The following is a 19,198-nucleotide window of genomic DNA, read 5'->3' on the forward strand; positions in this document are numbered from 1 at the left end:
CAGCAGGAAAGACTGGGATGTGATTTCTCTCTTTAGAATATTTCTAAACTAGATAGAGAAACTGCACCCCAGTCCTCCTGGGAGGCCTAGGAGATATTCAGAAGTTCACAAAATCATCCTTTCTCTAAGTGATGACCTGATTGAAAATTCCAGGAAGAAGACTCAGGTACTAATGCTGGTCAGGCACTATGCATCTAAGTAGCTATTTACAAGACTGTTTACAAAGAACACAGACCAATTTATATCGAGATTTTTGAAATCAGTAAGTTTTCAACTTATTTATATATATTTAACAGTAAATTCACTCTGCTTTAAACTATGTTTTTATCAAAAACCATATATAGATCAAGCTTGTAACTGAACTCATGTAAAACGCATTGTGCCAGCCAGCTTCATCAAAATCATTGAGAAGCAGGTACAGGTATCAGAAACATAATAATAAATACACAAATACATATAGATGCACTAGATGAGTTTGCTAGTCAACAAAAGCCATAGTAAATCCATCTATACAAAGAAAAATATTCTTTTTGTAATGAAAATAAAAATCTCCTCACTTACTTATCTTCAAAACTGAGGTTTTCACATACGAAACTTGCCTAAACTCCATAAAGCACATCTGTTAGGGCCCTAAAGATCAAACGGCAAATTGCAGACAGACTGTACACTGGAAAAAAAAGACCGCTGCCCAGGCGGGTGCTTGGGCCAGGCACAAGCACTAGGCAGGCAGGGGACAGGGACAAGCGACCCTGCAGCCTTCCGTGGGCCAGGCAGCTCCCACCTGAAAATGGAGGCCAAGACCTCTGATGCTTGCAGGTCTGTAAAAGAGGCAAATGTGTAAGTGCTCATGTGAAAAATGGGAGGCAAAAGAGCAATCATCCTGTAAGGCAGATATTGAGCCTAACATCCAAAGTAAACACCAATGAATCACACCGACATATAATCACCTGTTACATTGACCTTGACCTCCAGGTGCCTTTCATTGGACACAGGAAGGGAAGACCGCTTGGTAACTACTCCACTCTTCACAGTTTTGGGAACTATAGCAGATTCGCTGCTAGAGTTACGATGGCGAGAAGGAGTAACATGATTTCGTTTCTTAATATCACTGGGAGTGTGGAGAAAATCATGGACTAACAGTAGCCAGTCAAATATGAGAAACACACGGAGATTGTTGAGAACTACTGTAAAGCAGGAGGAATCCTTGGTAGATCTATAAAAAGAAGACAGGAGAAAATAAATTGGAAAAAAGAAACTTGGTTATTTCAATAACCTGCAAATGTACTGCTCGGTTTTGGCAGGTGGTATTCCAGTATTTTCCAAACTGCCTGCTTTGAGTATCAGTAAACTTTGAACACTGGTTGAATAACATATTCAGTGTATTACTGGTTTAATAACACATTCAGTGTAATAAGTTCATTATATTTTTAAACAACAAGGAACATTTTATAAGAAAGCAGCATAGATAATATAGCTCAGTGGTTCTCAATCAGATGGTTTTGCTCCCCTGAAGACATTATTTTCTTTTTTTTTTTTTTTTTTTTTTTTTAGAGACAGGGTCACACTCTGTTGCCCAGACTGGAATGCAGTGGCACGATCATAGCTCACTGTAACTTCAAACTCCTGGGATCAAGTGATCCTCCTGCCTCAGCTTACCAAAGTGCTGGGATTACAGGTGTGGACCACTGCACCTGGCCCTTGGAGACATTTTTTATTCACATTTCAATTGCAATTGCAACTAGAGGGGGTTGCTATTGCTATCTAGTATAGGTAGAGGCCAGGGATGCTGTTAACTATCCCACAATGTACAGGACAGCCCCATATAAGGAATTATCTGACCCAAAACGTCAATAGTGCTAAGGTCAAGAAATTCTGGTACGGTAAAGAGCACAGGCTTTGAAGTCAGAGACGCAAACTTAAATACTGCCATTTACGAGCTGTCTTATCTTATGAAAGTCGCCTACCTTCTCTCAGCCTGTTTCCCCACTTATAAAATGAAGAATATTAATATGATAAGAAATAAAGCACCAAGCACATAGCAGGCATTTGATAAATGTCACTTTCTTTCCCTATGGGCTATTTCAAGAAGATCAGTGAGGCACTCCTTCTTTGACATCTAGGATCACTTCTTTATAAATAATACCAAATTTACACACACTAGTACTAGACTGCTTCTCTAGCTGAAATTGACCTGACAGCCCACATCTTTTGGCCCAAGAAGAACAAGTAAGATGACATTTACCAGGGATAAATGTCCCCTAAGTAACCTAGAGGTAGAGTTGGGGTGGGGGTGGGGGGACAAGTTGCCATTACTCCAAAGTCTACATTTGATGTGAAAACCCAGCGAGGACTCTCAGGCCTGACCTCAAACCATGATGCAGTCAGGGGCTTCATCCAGGCCCTATTAGTACATCAGCAGGCCCGGCCTACTAATGGATAGGCCTCAGATGAGTAGGACAAGAGAAACAGGGGCTGGAGCACTTAAATGGGGTTTTCTGGGTTGAACTTGGTTCCGTAAGCCCAAAAGAGACTCTGGGGTTGTAGCTACTACATGTACCTGGTTCCCTGACCTAAAAGGTATTCCTATGTGGGAAAACCTAACTTGGAAATATTTCTAAGGCTGGTTTCTCTGCTCCTCATTTCCCCTAAACCTGGCTCACTGCCTCTAGTAAAAGGGCATCATGATGCACGGCTCCTTCTTACAGACACAGCATTTTTCACAGAAACACTCTACTCTTTTGTAATGGAGAAAAAATGTTGCCCTCAGTAAAATTTTTCCACCCCATTCTGAACATAGATTGTCAGAGTTCTGTATTTAACTGGAAAGTCACAGTGTGTTGGATCCCTTTTCTGGAAAATATTTCAAGCCTTTAAACACTGTGAAGTGATTTATATTTGACACACAAGATCCCAACAGAAGAGTAATTCTTCTTCAGACACGAAAGGCGTTCAAAAATTCCCATCAAAAGAACACTTCACTCCTCTCGCTAACAATAGTATTTCTGTTAGCAAGAGCCAAGGTGAGCCTTTATTATTTGACTCCAATTATACACCTATAATACACAAATATTTCCAGGCTCCCTATATATTAAAAATATGATAAGAAGGAGACAACTACCTGACAGTCTAGGAAGCCAGATCAATAATAATAAAGTAAACTCAAAAAGAAATGTTTCCCGGCCGGGCATGGTGGCTCACGCCTGTAATCCCAGCACTCTGGGAGGCTGAGGCGGGCAGATCACAAGGTCAGGAGTTTGAGACCAGCCTGGCCAATATGGTAAAACCCCGTTTCTACTAAAAATACAAAAATTAGCCAGGTATGGTGGCAGGAGCCTGTAGTCCCAGCTACTCAGGAGGCTGAGACAGGAGAATCACTTGAACCCAGGAGGCGGAGGTTGCAGTGAACTGAGATCGTGCCACTGCACTCCAGCCTAGGCGACAGAATGAGACTACGTCTCAAAAAAAAAAAAGAGAAATGTTTCTCCAGATGGACCAAACAGATGCCAGCCTCTTGTTCAAAGGAAACATCTTCAACCAAATGAAAGGCAAAATGGGACCATTTTATCACATGACTGCAATCAGCCCAATGACGAGACACCTGATAGGTCCAAAGACTGTTAGAAACGTCATGGGCTTTAACATCACACACCCAGGTTTGAGCTCTGATTTCTTGACCTACGAGCTGTGTGACCTTAGAAGAGTGAACTAACCCTTCTCCAAGTTTCTAACTTGGAAACTGCAAAATGAGGAAGAAGTCACCCCCTATGCAGACTTGTCAGGATTACACTGAGCATAGCTAAAGTGCCTGGCTCATGGCAGGGCCCAATAAGAGGCAATTAGGATTCCTACTCCTGAAATTTTAAAGTTCATAAAAAAGTGTAAATGTCTACTCTGCTAGACTTCCTAAAGGCATATGGAGAAATCATGACCTCTCTCGAAAAACAAAACAAAACCTAAACCCTGGGGAATTCTGAACAGCACATTGAAATGTCAGGCATACAGAAACATGTAAGAATAATCCTGATGACTTTTTGTTCTGTTTTTTGCTTAACCACAAAGTTTTTCACAATCTTTTTACTTAGTGGTTTATACTTACAACATGTCTGATGACATGAAGCACTAACAGAAAGGAGGGTCTCCTTTTTGGGTTTTCATTGAAAGACTTCTTTAGATCAGGCCTAATTTTTCAGTTTTAAGGTCTATGTTCAGCCATAACATCAGCAAATGGTATATCATAAAACAACACATTATATCAGCAATAACAATGACAGCTGCCAACTGTGCCAAGCAATATGCCAGAATTACTTTATTACCTCTACCCCATGAGGTGGGTATAGGTAATTTTCTATTTTATATAAGAGGAAGTTGAGGCTCAAAAGGGCTAAACAACTTGTCTGAGGACACACAGCTAGATAATGGGAGAGCAAGGTTTTCAGTCCAGATCTGTCTGATTCCAAACTATATGTTCTTTCTACATACAACACTGCCTCCCATAATACCAGAAAGAAAAATATAACCTAATTCAAAAAGGTAAAAACTATGTATACATGGATAATGAGTAAGACTTGAATAAATGGGTAATTCAAGTCATACCCACCTTCCTTCCATTATTTGTAAAGACCAAAAGTCTCTTTATTTTTTTCCTTAAACCAGCATAATTTCTTCCTTCTCCAAGCCACTTTACAAATTAAAACAGTCTATAGCTTACAAGGAGATTGATTTTGAGGCTCAATTCTTAACTACTTTATTTTTAAAGGCAACAGAGACATCTTTTGGCCAATAAATGAAACTGCAAGATTATAGGAATAATACATTAATATACAGTACACTGCACTGATTAAGCCATTATCTATTTATCTGTCTAGTCATTCCTTGGTTTTTTGATGTTCTAAAGCCAACAAAGACTTGACCCAAAAGGGAATGTCTCCATAAAGAAAGGCAGAGAAGGGTCTGGACCTGCTACCTGAAATGTAGTTCAATCTGAATGGCCCCTTGGGCGGTGCTGCTGTTCCTGGCAGGCTGGAAGATGCAGCTGAACACGTTGGCCATGCCAGGGCTGGTCTTCTGCCCAGCAAAACGCGTGTCAAAAGCCACCATGGAATGGGCAACCAAGTTAACGGACTTGGTTTGGTTGGAAAAACTTTCATAGAGCAGTTTGCATTTCTTGAAGTCAAATCTATAAAAGAGAAAAGAAAGCAGGCAAGATGTGAAACACAACTCTTCCATTCTACAAAAGTATATAAGTTCGAGATAACAAGAACAAAATCAAAAATATATCTAAGTCCCATAAGGAGAATAACTTTCATTCTGAGTTTTCTTGTTGATTCTGTTAATAGACTCCTCAAAATGGAGTTAGTGTCACTGTGCCTTGGATCTTACTTTTCCAGTTCCAAAGAGATGATCTTGTTCGTAGGAACGGCATGAGAAGTAACAATACCACGTTTAACATATTCTGAATCCGTTATCATTCCCATGACCCATCAGAAGTCTAAGAAGGCTGTATATCCCCAAAGGATGTCAAGGGTCCCTCTGGGCCTTCATCTGTCAGCTTCTAGCTTGCCTGGATGTTTCACTCTCCAGGGTCTGTCCAACTGTTTATGTGAAACTGTTATAGTGTACTGGGAACAAATAATACTCTTCACACGGAGAATAATTCAACTAATCTATCAACAGGAAATGCATTTGAAACCATCGTTTTTTCATAACAGAGAAAGTTGCAATAAGGAATTCATAATTACTCAGTACCATTATGACAATACATACAGAATTATTCCATATTGAGAAAAACTAAGGGCATAGCCAATCATCACAGAAAATTGCTGGGTGAGGTGGCTCATGCCTGTAGTCCCAGCTACTTGGGGGGCTGAGGTGGGAGGATCAGTTGAGCCAGGGATGTGGAAGTTGCAGTGAGCCGAGATGGCACCACTGCAGTCCCGCCTGGGCAACAGAGAGAGATTCTGTCTTAAAAAAAAAAAAAAGGAAGGAATAAAATTGCTGGCTCACAAGAGCACCAACGTGGGACCACAGTTTCAGTATGCAATGCTCGCATCAGCTGAGTTAGGTACAGACCATGGCGGACTTTCAACAGAAAGACTAACTAGAAGACAGAGTGCTTCAGCAGGGAATTACTGGCCTTGAAGTCTTGTTTTCAAATGCCAAACCACTTTCCCAGTCATACGACCTTAAGCTAGTCAGAAACTCTATCTGGAAAAGAGTGATGTACGCCCAGCTTACAGGGCTGATAAGAGATCAAAATGAAAAGGTTATTAAGTGTGAAACGTACTCTTTAAAATTCCACACCAGTAATCACGAATCCATACATCTACACTGACTAAGGAAGTGACAGAAATAAGCGAAGTACTAGGTAACCATATGCCCCATTTCAAGGGAGCAACTGCTACTCCGCTTTCAGATGCTTCCAAGTGAGAACATGGACCTAGTATTGCCAAAGCTTCCGGTTTTTCAAAAGAAGCTAAATACAAACCTTTTATATAAAATCCCGCAACTTTTTGGGGCGGGGGGGACCAGGTTTCAGCTGTCGCCTAGGCTGGAGTGCAGTGGTGTGATCATGGCTCACTGCAGTCTCAATCTCCTCGTTCAAGTGATCCTCTCACCTTAACGCCTTGAGTAGCTGGGACTACAGGCATGCACCACCATGCGCAGCTAGTTTTTAAATTTTTTGTAGAGACAGGGTCTCTCACTATGTTGCCCAGGCCAGTCTGGAATTCCTGGCCTCACGCAGTCCTCCTGCCTCGGCTTCCCAAAGTGCTAGGATTACAGGCCTGAGCCACTGCGCCTAGCCCCTAACTTTGAAAATGTTGGCCAGCGAGGCATCAATGCTGCACATCAAGTGGTTCTGCATCTCCCACCCCGTAATTACTCAGACACACAGCAAGACAGGACTTTCTGACTCCATCACCCTGTGTGGGACCACGTTTTAGCTCCACGAAGTCTGCCAGAGCATTTAGTTGCCATTCAAGACCATTCAGAGCTCATTTTTCTCTCGGGCACATCAAAACACTAGCCGCTCTGTCACCCTAAGTGACTATAATGAGCAGAGCAGCCTGAGACCCACAATGGTCACAGAGTATGAGGGAGAAAAAGATCTTCACTGTTTTAAGTCACTGATACTTTGGGGTTGTCTGTTACTACAGCATAACCTAACCTATGTTGACTGATAGAGCATGAATCTAAACTTTTCAAAAGCACTGTGTAGATCAACCAAAAGACACTCTGCAGACAACATTCCATCTGTGGGCCACCACTCTGCAACCTCTGCTCTGTGTCAATGCAAAAACATGTATATTATTTGGATACTGTTACTAACAGTATAATAATATAATGAAAGGCATACCTGGCTAGGGATCCAGCACCTTCTTTTCTTTTTGGATCTTTAAGCTCCAGACTTACATTCACCATATCAATGAGGAAGCACATGCAGGTGTACACTTCTCCACTCAGGACAGTCTACAAAAGGAAAATGCCCGTCAATCCACAGCTGATGATGCCATCCTAAAAATAGGTTCACACGCCAAGAAATCTAATTTGCTCATTGCTCCACCTTCTTTCTCCAGGTGAGTTTGAGGAATAGCTACACAGGGTGACCGTCAGCTGAGACTATGAGAGTTACAGAAGAACATAAGGTCTCACTCACATGAATTCTTGGATCTTGTAAATCATAAGGCCGCATAAATTCCTCTATGGGTTCTCCCAGGTTGTTCTCTAATAAGCCGCGGATCAGCTTGTATTTATACAGATCCAGAGAGCAGTGGACTGAGGAGAGATTGCCATGGATAGATATGTCTGGCACAGTATGACTTATTTCTCTATGAAAAAGAAAAAAGATCACTTACACAAAGATGTCACCAATGTAACAATGACATAGCTCACACCCAAATAACGGGGCTAAAAGGTACTCACCTACATTTTCAAGTAGGTAATTCCTACTTCCAGTGACAAAAATTTCATGTAGCTCCAAATGAAGCAAGTTAATACGACTGTCACGCTTCAACTATAAAAAGCCCCTTTTCTCCCAAAATTTACATTTAGAAAATCCTCAAACCAGGCCAGGTGTGGTGGCTCACACCTATAATCCCAGCACTTTGGGAGGCTGAGGTGGGAGGATCACTTCAGCCCAGGAGTTTGAGACCAGCCTGGACAACATAATGAAACCCCATCTCCACAAAAAATGCAAAAATTAACTGGGCATGGTGGTGTGCACCTGTGGTCCCAGCTACTCAGGAGGCTGAGGTAGGGGGTTCACTTGAGCCCAGGAAGTCAAGGGTGCAGTAAGCTGTGATCGTGCCACTGTATTCCAGCCTATGTGACAGAGTGAGACCCTGTGGGAGGGAGAGAGGGAGAGAGGGAAGGAAGGAGGGAAGGAGGGAAGGAAGGAAGGAAGGAAGGAAGGAGCAAGAAATGGAGGGAGGGAAATCCTTAAACCTAGTATGAGCTAACTAATCTATTAATAAGGCAAACCTCATGAGACTCACAAAGAGTTTAAATATCACAGTTGGGAAAGCAATAAAGAAAAGATGCCAAGATCTTTATTTAACTCTTCGGATTTAGTGGTGACTAAAGGCAAACACCAGTGTTTCATACGGAGCCCAGATGGGACATTAGGATAAACTCTGAATAGGTTCGTCATCTCAGCTGGGATGGACAGAAGTAAAGTTGAAGAGGGGGAGGGGCACACATCTATACCACATCTCAATACTTAAAAGTTTTCTCTAACCTCCCATGGATGAACTGGGCATCGTGAATCCTACAGACACTATGCTCTAAGTATAGAGAGGGCTAGTATTTGAAATGGCAGAGGTATATAAAAAAAATTATTCTGTCTGCAGAGAAAAGCTGACATACAACAGAGTTTTAAAAGACAATGACGCAATAACAAAGAAAAACAGAGACGGCTGACCAAGTGCCATCTCGGGTTGCTGTGTGTGCAGTGTGAGACTGACAGGACACCTTGCATTCAGCATCACCTTCTATCAGGCCTAACAGAATACAATTATCTGCACAGAAACACTGATGGGAGTGGGGAAAGTTTAGATAAGATGAATAGGAAAGCTTTTTTTTTTTGGAAAGCATTGCTTGAAAAGAAAACAAAGTGTTCAATTTCTAAATAATGAAGCTTCTCTTAAGACTGCTTAGCCAGTAAAACCAAATATAGCCCATGCCAACCATAACTGAACACCAGCCAGGGAGCACTTGACTAACACATAAGACTGAAACACAAACATCCCAGTGAGAACAGCTAAGTTGTAACATTAATCCAGAAAGAAACTAAAAAAGTGACATTAAATGACTTGCCCAAACCAAGAACTGTGAAGGGAGTGGCCAAAAAGAGATTCAAATCATGCTCTATACAAATAATAAACCTGTTTTTCTTTCTTTTTTTTTTTTTTTTTTTTGAGACAGTCTTGCTCTGTCGCCCAGGCTGGAGTGCAGCGGCTCAATCTCGGCTCACTGCAACCTCCACCTCCCTGGTTCAAGCAATTCTCCTGCCTCAGCCTCCCCAGTAGCTGGGATTACAGGCGCACACCACCATGCCTGGCTAATTTTTGTATTTTTTTTTTAGTAGAGACGGGGTTTCACCATGTTGGCTAGGCTGGTCTTGAACTCCTGAACTTATGATCTGCCGCCTCGACCTCCCAAAGTGCTGGGATTACAGGCGTGAGCCACCATATCCATATGCCAAGGTGGGCATGCCAAGGCAGGTGGATCACAAGGTCAAGAGATCAAGACCATCCTGGCCAACATGGTGAAAACCCCTCTCTACTAAAAATACAAAAATTAGCTGGGTGTGATGGCGTGCGCCTGTAATCTCAGCTACTTGGGAGGCTGAGGAAGGAGAATCGCTCGAACCCGGGAAGTGGAGGTTGCAGTGAGCCGAGAGCTCACCACTACACTCCAGCCTGGTGACACAGCGAGAATCCATCTCAAAAAAAAAAAAGATCAAATCAAACATTAAATTAGAATCATCTGCTTAACTACCTGTATTCCCTCAACAAAACATAAGTTCCTTCAAAGGAATTAGTTTTCTCTTTCATCATAGTAGCCCTCATATTCAGCACATAGTAGGGACTCAATAAACATTTGTTAAATAGACGAAGAAATAAGTGAATAACTAGTTCTTCCAAACTTATCTTAATAGCACTGATTTCCACGTTAAGATTCTACTTATCATAGACAGTTATTCAGATATATAACACTGGCTGGGCATGCTGGCTCATGCCTGTAATCCCAGCACTTTGGGAGGCTGAGGCAGGCAGAACACCTGAGGTCAGGAGTTCAAGACCACAACATGGTAAAACCCCATCTCTACTAAAAATACAAAAATTAGCTGGGCATGGTGGCATGTGCCTGTAATCCCAGCTAATTGGGAGGCCGAGGCTGAGGAGAATCACTTGAACCTCGGAGGTGGAGGTTGCAGTGAGCCGAGATTGCGCCACTGCACTCCAGCCTGCCGGGCAGACAGAGCGAGACTCCATCTCAAAAAAAAAAAAAAAAAAAAAAACACTCACTTGTCCAAATTCCTTTCCACCTGCAATTTCAGCCTACAAGGCTCAGTTAAGAGGCTTCCTCCTGTCTGTCGCACAAAATAGGAAGGGAAGATCAGATCTCCACTACTGTCCTCTGGTGCCTTGGAGTATTCTCTTGGATGTCTCTCTGCAGCAAAGATGTCCATGTCCTGGAGATCCACGACAATGCAATCCAGCAGGCAGACATGGTCTTCTACAAGGACCCAAGGAAAGAGAGGTAATGAAGAAAAGGGGACCCAAAAAAGGGTTGCATTAAACAAATAAAAAATGCAAAGCTCATTCTGTCTTTGAAAATGTTTACAGCTGCCCGCTTCCCCACGCTGTCCACTACTCAGAAAACTGACTGTCCAGGAGTCTCCACTATGGCAGCCAGACCTCCTTATGCAAAGCTCCATGTGCTCGACACACCCTGCCCACCCGCCTCCACTCCAAGCACAGACCGCGTCACAGTTCTACAGTGTCTCATGCCCATGCTGTGACAACAACTGAGGCTGGGGGGTTGATAACTAAATCTGACTCCATACGCAATCCCTCCCCACACACAATGTTACCAAAACGTTTACAAACTTTTCCCGGCACTAAAATTCTTTTTTCAAACAAATACTGCCACATGTAACCACTTCCATTTCCACTGACCAGATCCAAACCACCTTCATTCTTGCCTAGACCAAAAAGAATTCTCCTCCATTAGACCTACATAATTCCATTCTAGCCCTCAAAAAACCACTCTCCCCACAAAATACCTGAGTAATCCTTAAAAAAATAAACAGTCCATAACATTCACTTATTTTATACACTTACTGGCTACGGTTAATCCAAAATTCTCTCTGTAAGCCGGGAGCGGTGGCTCACACCTGTAATCCCAGCACTTTGGGAGGCTGAGGCAGGCGGATCACCTGAGGTCAGGAGTTCAAGACCAGCCTGGCCAATAGGGTGAAACCAGTCTCTACTAAAAATATAAAAATTAGCCAGGGGTGGTGTTGGGCACCCGAATCCCAGCTACTCAGGAGGCTGAGGCAGGAGAATGGCTTGAACTCAGGAGGCAGAGGTTGCAGTGAGCCAAGATCACGCCACTGCACTCCAGCCTGGGCAGAACAAGACTCCATCTCAAAACAAAAAAGAAAAAAAATTATTTCTGTAAAACTCCCCCAAATCCCTACAAGGCCCTGCACAAGCCCACGGCCTTCTTTCCCAAGCTCATTTCAAGCCATTCTCTCTCCTGCTCACTAGGCCTCAGGCTTACTGTCCTTTGTTACCCCCAAAACGCCAAGCTCTTTGCTGCCTCAACAGCCTTACAGGTGGCATGGCCCTCCCATCTCATCTAAATTCAGTCTTCTCTCTTCTTCTGTCTTTTCCATGATAACATTTATTATAATCTATCAATATTTAAATGCTCAATGTCTTTTTCATTAGTCTGTAAGTAGCACTGTAGGAGGAGCCATGTCTAACAGCATGTTAATATACTAGGGAATAAAATATCATAACACCTGGCATTAAGTGGGCACTGAAAAATAAGTTTTTTATTAGTTAATTACATTGATAAATACATGGAATAGATAAAAGTAGAGCTGATCTGCTAGAAGAGGGGAAGGAAAGTGAATGAAGCAGGCTTTGGAGATTCTCTAGGGCAGAGGTCCCAAACCCCCAAGCCACGGACGGGTACTCACAGCAGGAGGTGAGCGAGCATTACCACCTGAGCTCTGCCTCCTGTCAGATCAGCGGTGGGATTAGATTTTCATAGGGGTGCAAACCCTATTGGGAACTGCCTAAGAGAAGGATCTAGATTGTGTGCTCCTTAAGAGAATCTAATGCCTGATGATCTGAGGTGGAACAGTTTCATCCTGAAACCATCCCCAACCCTGTCTGTGGAAAAACTGTCTTCCGTGCAACTGGTCCCTGGTGCCAAAAAGGTTGAGGACTGCTGCTCTAGGGTACTGCTATGGAATCCTAGGTTTACATGGAAACAGTGTGAAAACCACTGTCTTAATCCAAGACAATGTATCATTAATAGTGAAATTTCAGAAACAAATAGCACATCAGTAGGAGATATACTGTTAAAAAAGAGACATTCTTTCTATAAAACATCCCAAATCACTTCTTAAAGGCATCCACCAATACATATGTAAGACTGGCTTTGTTCCTAATCATCATGGACGTCATAACATCAGTGGCGGCAGGCACCATATGCTGAGTGGCCCTCAGATGCAGCCCCCTCTGTGTTCTATATGTGCATGCAGACAGACTGGCAAGCAGTATCATGTTCAGTTACAATTCGGTTCTGGAGTCAGACTGCCAAAATTCATAGTCCAACTCTTCCATTACTACCTCATAACCTTGGGCAAGTCAGGTTACCCAATCTCTGCAAGCCTTTGCCTCTTCATCTGTGAAATCAGGGGGGGGATCACGAGGTCAGGAGATCGAGATCATCCTGGCTAACACGGTGAAACCCCATCTCTACTAAAAAATACAAAAAACTAGCCGGGTGCGGTGGCAGGCGCCTGTAGTCCCAGCTACTCAGGAGGCTGAGGCAGCAGAATGGCGTGAACCCAGGAGGCGGAGCTTGTAGTGAACCGAGATCGCACCACTGCACTCCAGCCTGGGTGACAGAGCGAGACTCCGTCTCAAAAAAATAAAAAAATAAATAAAAATAAAAAAAATTAAAACCCTACAGGAGTGAAATGTGAACAAAATAATTAATGTAAATAATGCACCACAATGTTTGGCACATAGTGTTTCACAACTACTACTACGGTGATGAAAATTATCTTGTTAAAAGATCAACATAATTAAAACCACCTTCCTGTCACCTCTAGGACTATAAGGTACCAGAGAGAGCTAACAATTCCTCGGATCTATGTAACAAGACACTCAGCAGCCTCTCTCAGCTAGTGTCCTGCATCTTGCAAAGTCTCATCACACTGGACTGCTCTTTGCAGCTCATCATATTCTGCCTCCCTCTCTAGCAGCTCAGAGCAGCTCCCACTTATCGGGCACATCACTCATCCAGAACACATTTAACAATAGAAAAGAGGTCCGGCCCGGGGGCTCATGCCTGTAACCCCAGCCAGCAGTTTGGGAGGCCGAGGCAGGAGGATCACTTGAGCTTGGGAGTTTAAGACCCAGCCTGGGCAACATGATGGAACCCCATCTCTACAAAAAATACACACACACACAAAAAATATTAGCTGGGTGTGATGACGCATGCCTGTAGTCCCAGCTACTCAAGAGGCTGAGGTGGGAGGATCGAGTGAGCTCAGGAGGTCAATGCTGCAGTGAGCCATGATCACAACACTGCACTCTAGCCTGGGAGACAGTGAGAGACCCTGTCTCAAGGGGAAAAAAAAATACATAAAACCAGAAAAGCCTCCAAAATAATGCTCTCATTTGGAATGACTAATTCTTATATTGGAGAGAAGAACACCAATAACCAGATGGTTCATGTCTTTTAAACTCTGTGCTACAGCATTTCTGTTGTTGCCTAATTTACGCTAATATTTTTTAATGTGTTCTTTCATATTTTTTAGTTAGTGGCTTGCAAGGACAGTGTCCGGGTAGTGGCTTGTAAGAATGCAAGACTCTTTCTACTTATACTATCACTATCTGGTGGCAACTATTTTCACCTATAATAAAAAAGTCCTAATAGGCTATCTAAAAATCTCTTTAATTACACTGTATCTTGCTAATTTAACCCTACTGTAGAAGTCATCCAATGATAAATCTACACCCAAAACTCTTAAACCTTCTAAAGCAAAATCAAAATCTCATCATCGTTAAAGAAATGCTATCTCTTCATTAACATTTGCTTGAACACAATGCCCGCCCCCATCAGGTTCCTGAACAGTCCTGTGAATTTCCCCAGCTTCAGTATTATGCGGCTTTTCTCCTCTTTTACCTGGACTACTGGACACTTGGCCAACAGACAGTGTGGGTTGCGGCCCTCGCTGCTTGGTGGAGGTACTGGGCACAAACTCACTCTTCAGGCTTCCTAGGCCCATTCCAGCAAGAGGCATCGTGAACTGCCCCTGGGAATGGGTTCCCCTGGGCTCCTCCATGCTTGTCGTTTTCCTCAGACTGTGTTTGGGAGTACCCGTTGGGGAAGCTGAAGGCACAGATTCCTGGGAAGAAACAAAATAAAACTAGAATGCAGGAAATGGGAAGTGGGGGAGCACTGGTGGTGGGACTCTATCTTTAATATCTCCAAAGTCCTATCCCAGTCCCTAGGGTCTTCAAAGACTCTGTAATATTTGTACTTCCCTCAGCCTCCCAGATCCCATAAACAAGAGGCTACCAGGATCATGACATTTACTGCCACAAAAAATTATCAGCGGAGATATTACATATAGTTCAATACTTGCTGAAAACTTCTGCAGAAAGATACCATTTTTTGGCTCAAGAGCAAATGTGAAGATGCCAATTGCTTCAAGTGGTTTAATCAAGGTCAAATGCAGCAAAAGCAAGTCTCTCAGCTATATGATAGTTTGTTGCTTTGCTTTTGAGGAGGGGCATATTGTTTTAAGAAAAGACATCTAATGGCAACATGGCTCCAATGTGTTTGTACTTTCTAGACATCTCCCCTCATGGGTTTACATTTCCCATCTAAGTAACTATGGAAATGAAAACAAAATGGAAAACAAAAGAGGCCAGCCATTCCTATGATGTTTCGGCTCAAGGACATACAAATTAAGAAGGGCTAACAGAGAATAAAATAGATTCAGTAATTCTATTGGAAATACTACTCTTTTCTTACACACTTAGTACCTTCATTCGGTTAATTGCTAACAGAGGAAAATCTATTTCACCAGAACAATTCAATAATTGACTTTTAAGCTTCCCAGGGCTTCTTCATGGAGGCCTCGGAGCTACATGTCTGCATGGCTCCCGTAGCATCATGGTTCCCATCTTGCCATTCTCAACTGCATCTGGGAGGAGAGGAAGGATGGCTCTCCCTCTAGGGCTGCCTCTATTTTGACTCCTCTCAGCTTTGGAAAAGAATACAAAAACACTGCTCCCTTTCACAGTTCTCTCAAGTAGTAATTACAAGTAAAAGAAACTAGTTCTTGCTTTCTGCAATATTTTTTTTTGCAAGGCAGATTACTAGGTAAATGTCATTATTTAAGTATTTCAACATTAAAACCTTTCCCTCTCGCTTAGTTTATTTAAACTCTGTAAAGTATTTGTTGCCCTTTCATTTGATTCATCTCTACATCCTCTCTGTAGTTGGTTTAAATAAATCAGTGGCTTGAGAAGATTAACCCAAAGCTTTTCAAAGACTTTGACTCAGAAATTGTGGTTTAAGCATAAGCTATGGTTGAGAAAAATGAAATAAAAGCATATGCAAAAAAAACTCAATCTTGTACTCATTAAGACATGGATTTATGTAAAACAATTCCAAACACACAGGAGTCCTGGAACTCAACGGCAAATAACCCCTCTCCAAGCTTTGATTTCAGGATTATTTCCTGTTCTTTAACCACTGGAATGCATATTAGACAAACCTCACACATGCAAATGTATTCAAGGGCAAATGCAAATACAAAATGATGGATGGTGAAGAAGGTAATTATTCATCTCATACAGACTGTAATCAATTATATTTAACTGTATGCATGGGGAGGTAAACTTCACAGATATGTTTATCTGGTTACAAACACTTGAACAAGCGACACACTCCAAACAGTCCTTATGGAATTCTACAGAACAATCACTGGTACCTAGTAAGATAGTTTTTCTAAGATTTAAGGATATAAAATAAGATCACCAAGAAAGTACTACTGAGGGCTAAAAAAAAAAAAAAAAAAAAAAAAAAGAAATTCTTTTTAATGGGCCTTAAGAACAACTTCTTTACATAGTAGGGAAGTAATTCAAACACTAAGAAAAAAAAGTTAATAAGCAGACTTTCTCAAGTAATGAGATATTTTAAAGGTTTTAATTTTCTTTTTAAAGTATGTGAATGTGGATTGACTGCTGAATCCCATAAGGTTTTTCAGAATAGTCAGGTTGCAAAAAAAGCACATTATACCTTGAAGAAAAAGCAATCCTTGTATGCACTGCCACTTAAAATCAAATCCTCAAAAACAAATACAGGGAAATTTTTTTCATTAAAACGCTACAAACTCTGTGCTATTATTTGGCTTAAAAAATAGGAACCCTTTTGCAAAAATTTCTTAAGTATTTTGGCAATTCTTCTTCCAAGGCTAACTTCAGGGTCTGCTGGTAAGTCCATATATAGATATATCTGATAAGGAAATTCAGTCCATTACCTTTTTAGGAAGGATAGAGAAACAAAAATGGTCCTGGTGAACTTGGTCACATGTTCTGGCTAGAACTGATTTCCTCCAGAAAATTTTAGTATGGCCTCAAAGTAAAGATTTACCACAAACAAATACAGTTATGCACCGCATAATGCCATTTCAGTCAACCACAGAGCACATATACTATGATGGTCCCATAAGATTATAATGCAGTATTTTTATTGTATCTTTTCTATATTTAGATATGTTCAGATACACAAATACTTACCACGGTGTTACAACTGCCTACAGGGTGTGCAGTAGGCTAAGCCATTTCAGTTTGTGTAAGGACACTCTATGATGATCACAGAGCAAGGAAATCACCTAAGGATGCATCATTCTCCCAAGTATCTGCCTGTAGCCCATAACTGTATTTGGTCTTAGTCCCTGACACAAGGGTTTCCAAGACCCTTGGAATCTCCAGAGTGATAAAATGTCCTTGTGTATGTTAACGAGATAACTGGTGGCTAAAAGCCCCTAAATAGCTTTAGAATGGGGGTTGCTGGAAGTACAGGCAACCATGTGATTAGAGGGTTGGAACTTTCAGTTTCAGTGCCCAGGCCTCCAGGGAGAGCAGCGGGGCTAGAGATTGAGTCTAATCACAAATGGCCAATGATTTAATTAATTATGCCCATGTAATGGGGACTCCATTAAAAGCCTAAACAATGGGGTCCAGAGAGATATCAGGTTGGTGAATACATCCACAGTCCAGGAGATGGAGCACCCCAATTCCATGGCACAGAAGCTCCTGTGTTCGGGACACTACGGGATCTCGCCCTACATACCTCTTCATCTGGCTGTATCCTTTATTACAGCCTTTATACTAAACGAGTAAATGTGTTCCTCTGAGTTCTATGAGCCACTATAGCAAATTACTGAACCTCAGGAGGCCCTGCGGGAACCCCAAGCTTATAGCTAGTCTGTCAGACATACAGGAGACCTGGACTTGTGATTGGTGTCTGAGTGGGGAGCAGTCTTTAGGGACCTGTGGGGTCTTATGCTAACTCCAAGTGGTTAATGTCATAATTAAATTATAGACAAGTTGGTATCTGCACAGTTGGAAAGTGGTTAGTATGGGGGAAAACCCAACACATTTGGTGTCAGAAGCACTGGGAGCTGTTTCCTTTTATATGTAAGGAGCACAGCACTGGCTGATGTATAATAAGCATTCAGCAAATGGCAGCTATGTATTGCTATTTTCAGCAGTTTTTAAATCTTACAATCAAATCTTACATACATCTCAAAGGCCATCTCTCTCCCTATGTTATTAGCTATTATACTAAAAATAGGCATAAGTAGCTGGGAATTTCAGTAAGTGCTTTTCTGACACACTACAACGAGTTTGCAAGGAATAAGCAAATAGACTGAAGAGCTGCTGTGGAAACCAGCAAGGAATGATGAAAACACACACCAGGAATGACAAGGCCTCATCTCTGGTTCCAGAAATGTCACTCGGTCTCCTCAAATGCAAAAATGGATGAAGGGGGACTAATCAGACCATCTAAAAGGTCCTCTCAGCTTTAAGGGTCTGTGAATTACTGGGTGTTTCCATTTTTATTGTTTATTCTCAAAGAATCCTAGTTTCCCCAATGTAAAACACAAATAACAACAGTCCTCATCCTAATTACCTCCAAACACTGTTAAGAGAAATGGATAAGTCACAGCCATAAAAAAGAATGAAATAATGTCCTTTGTAGCAACATGGATGGAGCTGGAAGCCATAATCCTAAGCGAATTAATGCAGGAACAGAAAAGCAAATGTGGCCGGGCACAGTGGCTCATGCCTGTAATTCCAGCACTTTGGGAGGCTGAAGCGGGTGGATAACCTGAGGTCAGGAGTTCGAGACCAACCTGGCCAACATGGTGAAACCTCGTCTCTACTAAAAACATAAAAACTCGCTGGGTGTGGTGGTGGGTACCTGTAATCTCAGCTAATCGGGAAGCTGAGGCAGGAGAATTGCTTAAACCCAGGAGAAGAAGGTCGCAGTGAGCCGACACGGTGCCACTGCACTCCAGCCTTGGCAACAGAGTGAGACTCTGTCTCAAAAAAAAAAAAAAAGAAAAGCAAATGCCACACGTTCTCACTTGTAAGTGGGAGCTAAACATTGAGTATTCATGGATGGACATAAATATGAGAACAATAGATACCCTCCTAAGGTTCTATAATTTGCTAAGAGAGCTCACAAAACTCAGGGAAACACACTTACTTGTTTAACATCAACTACTAGAGCGGAGTCGGGGGGTTGGGGGCAATGGGTCGGAAAACTACCTATTGGGTACTATGCTATCTGGGTGCATTATACCCATCTAAGAAACCTGCACATGTACCCCCTGTATCTAAAACAAAAGTTGAAAAAAAAGGTG

General features: G+C 42.1%; 1 protein-coding gene across 6 annotated transcripts in view; it reads right to left on the minus strand.

The window, feature by feature from the left end:
- VPS13D (vacuolar protein sorting 13 homolog D) overlaps nucleotides 1-19,198 on the minus strand; it is a 282,547-nt gene that overhangs the window by 192,799 nt on the left and 70,550 nt on the right. For all 6 annotated transcript variants that reach the window (XM_054438655.2, XM_054438652.2, XM_054438651.2 and 3 more), the window contains 6 exons: nucleotides 14,437-14,659; nucleotides 10,527-10,737; nucleotides 7,655-7,826; nucleotides 7,355-7,467; nucleotides 4,964-5,176; nucleotides 948-1,213 (listed from right to left, as the gene is read on the minus strand). In XM_054438655.2, the coding sequence (XP_054294630.1) occupies nucleotides 948-1,213; nucleotides 4,964-5,176; nucleotides 7,355-7,467; nucleotides 7,655-7,826; nucleotides 10,527-10,737; nucleotides 14,437-14,659 (1,198 nt within the window). The remainder of the gene's footprint in view (nucleotides 1-947; nucleotides 1,214-4,963; nucleotides 5,177-7,354; nucleotides 7,468-7,654; nucleotides 7,827-10,526; nucleotides 10,738-14,436; nucleotides 14,660-19,198) is intronic.

The sequence above is a fragment of the Pongo pygmaeus genome, chromosome 1 (assembly GCF_028885625.2).
Source record: "Pongo pygmaeus isolate AG05252 chromosome 1, NHGRI_mPonPyg2-v2.0_pri, whole genome shotgun sequence".
Classification (NCBI taxonomy): Eukaryota; Metazoa; Chordata; class Mammalia; order Primates; family Hominidae; genus Pongo; species Pongo pygmaeus.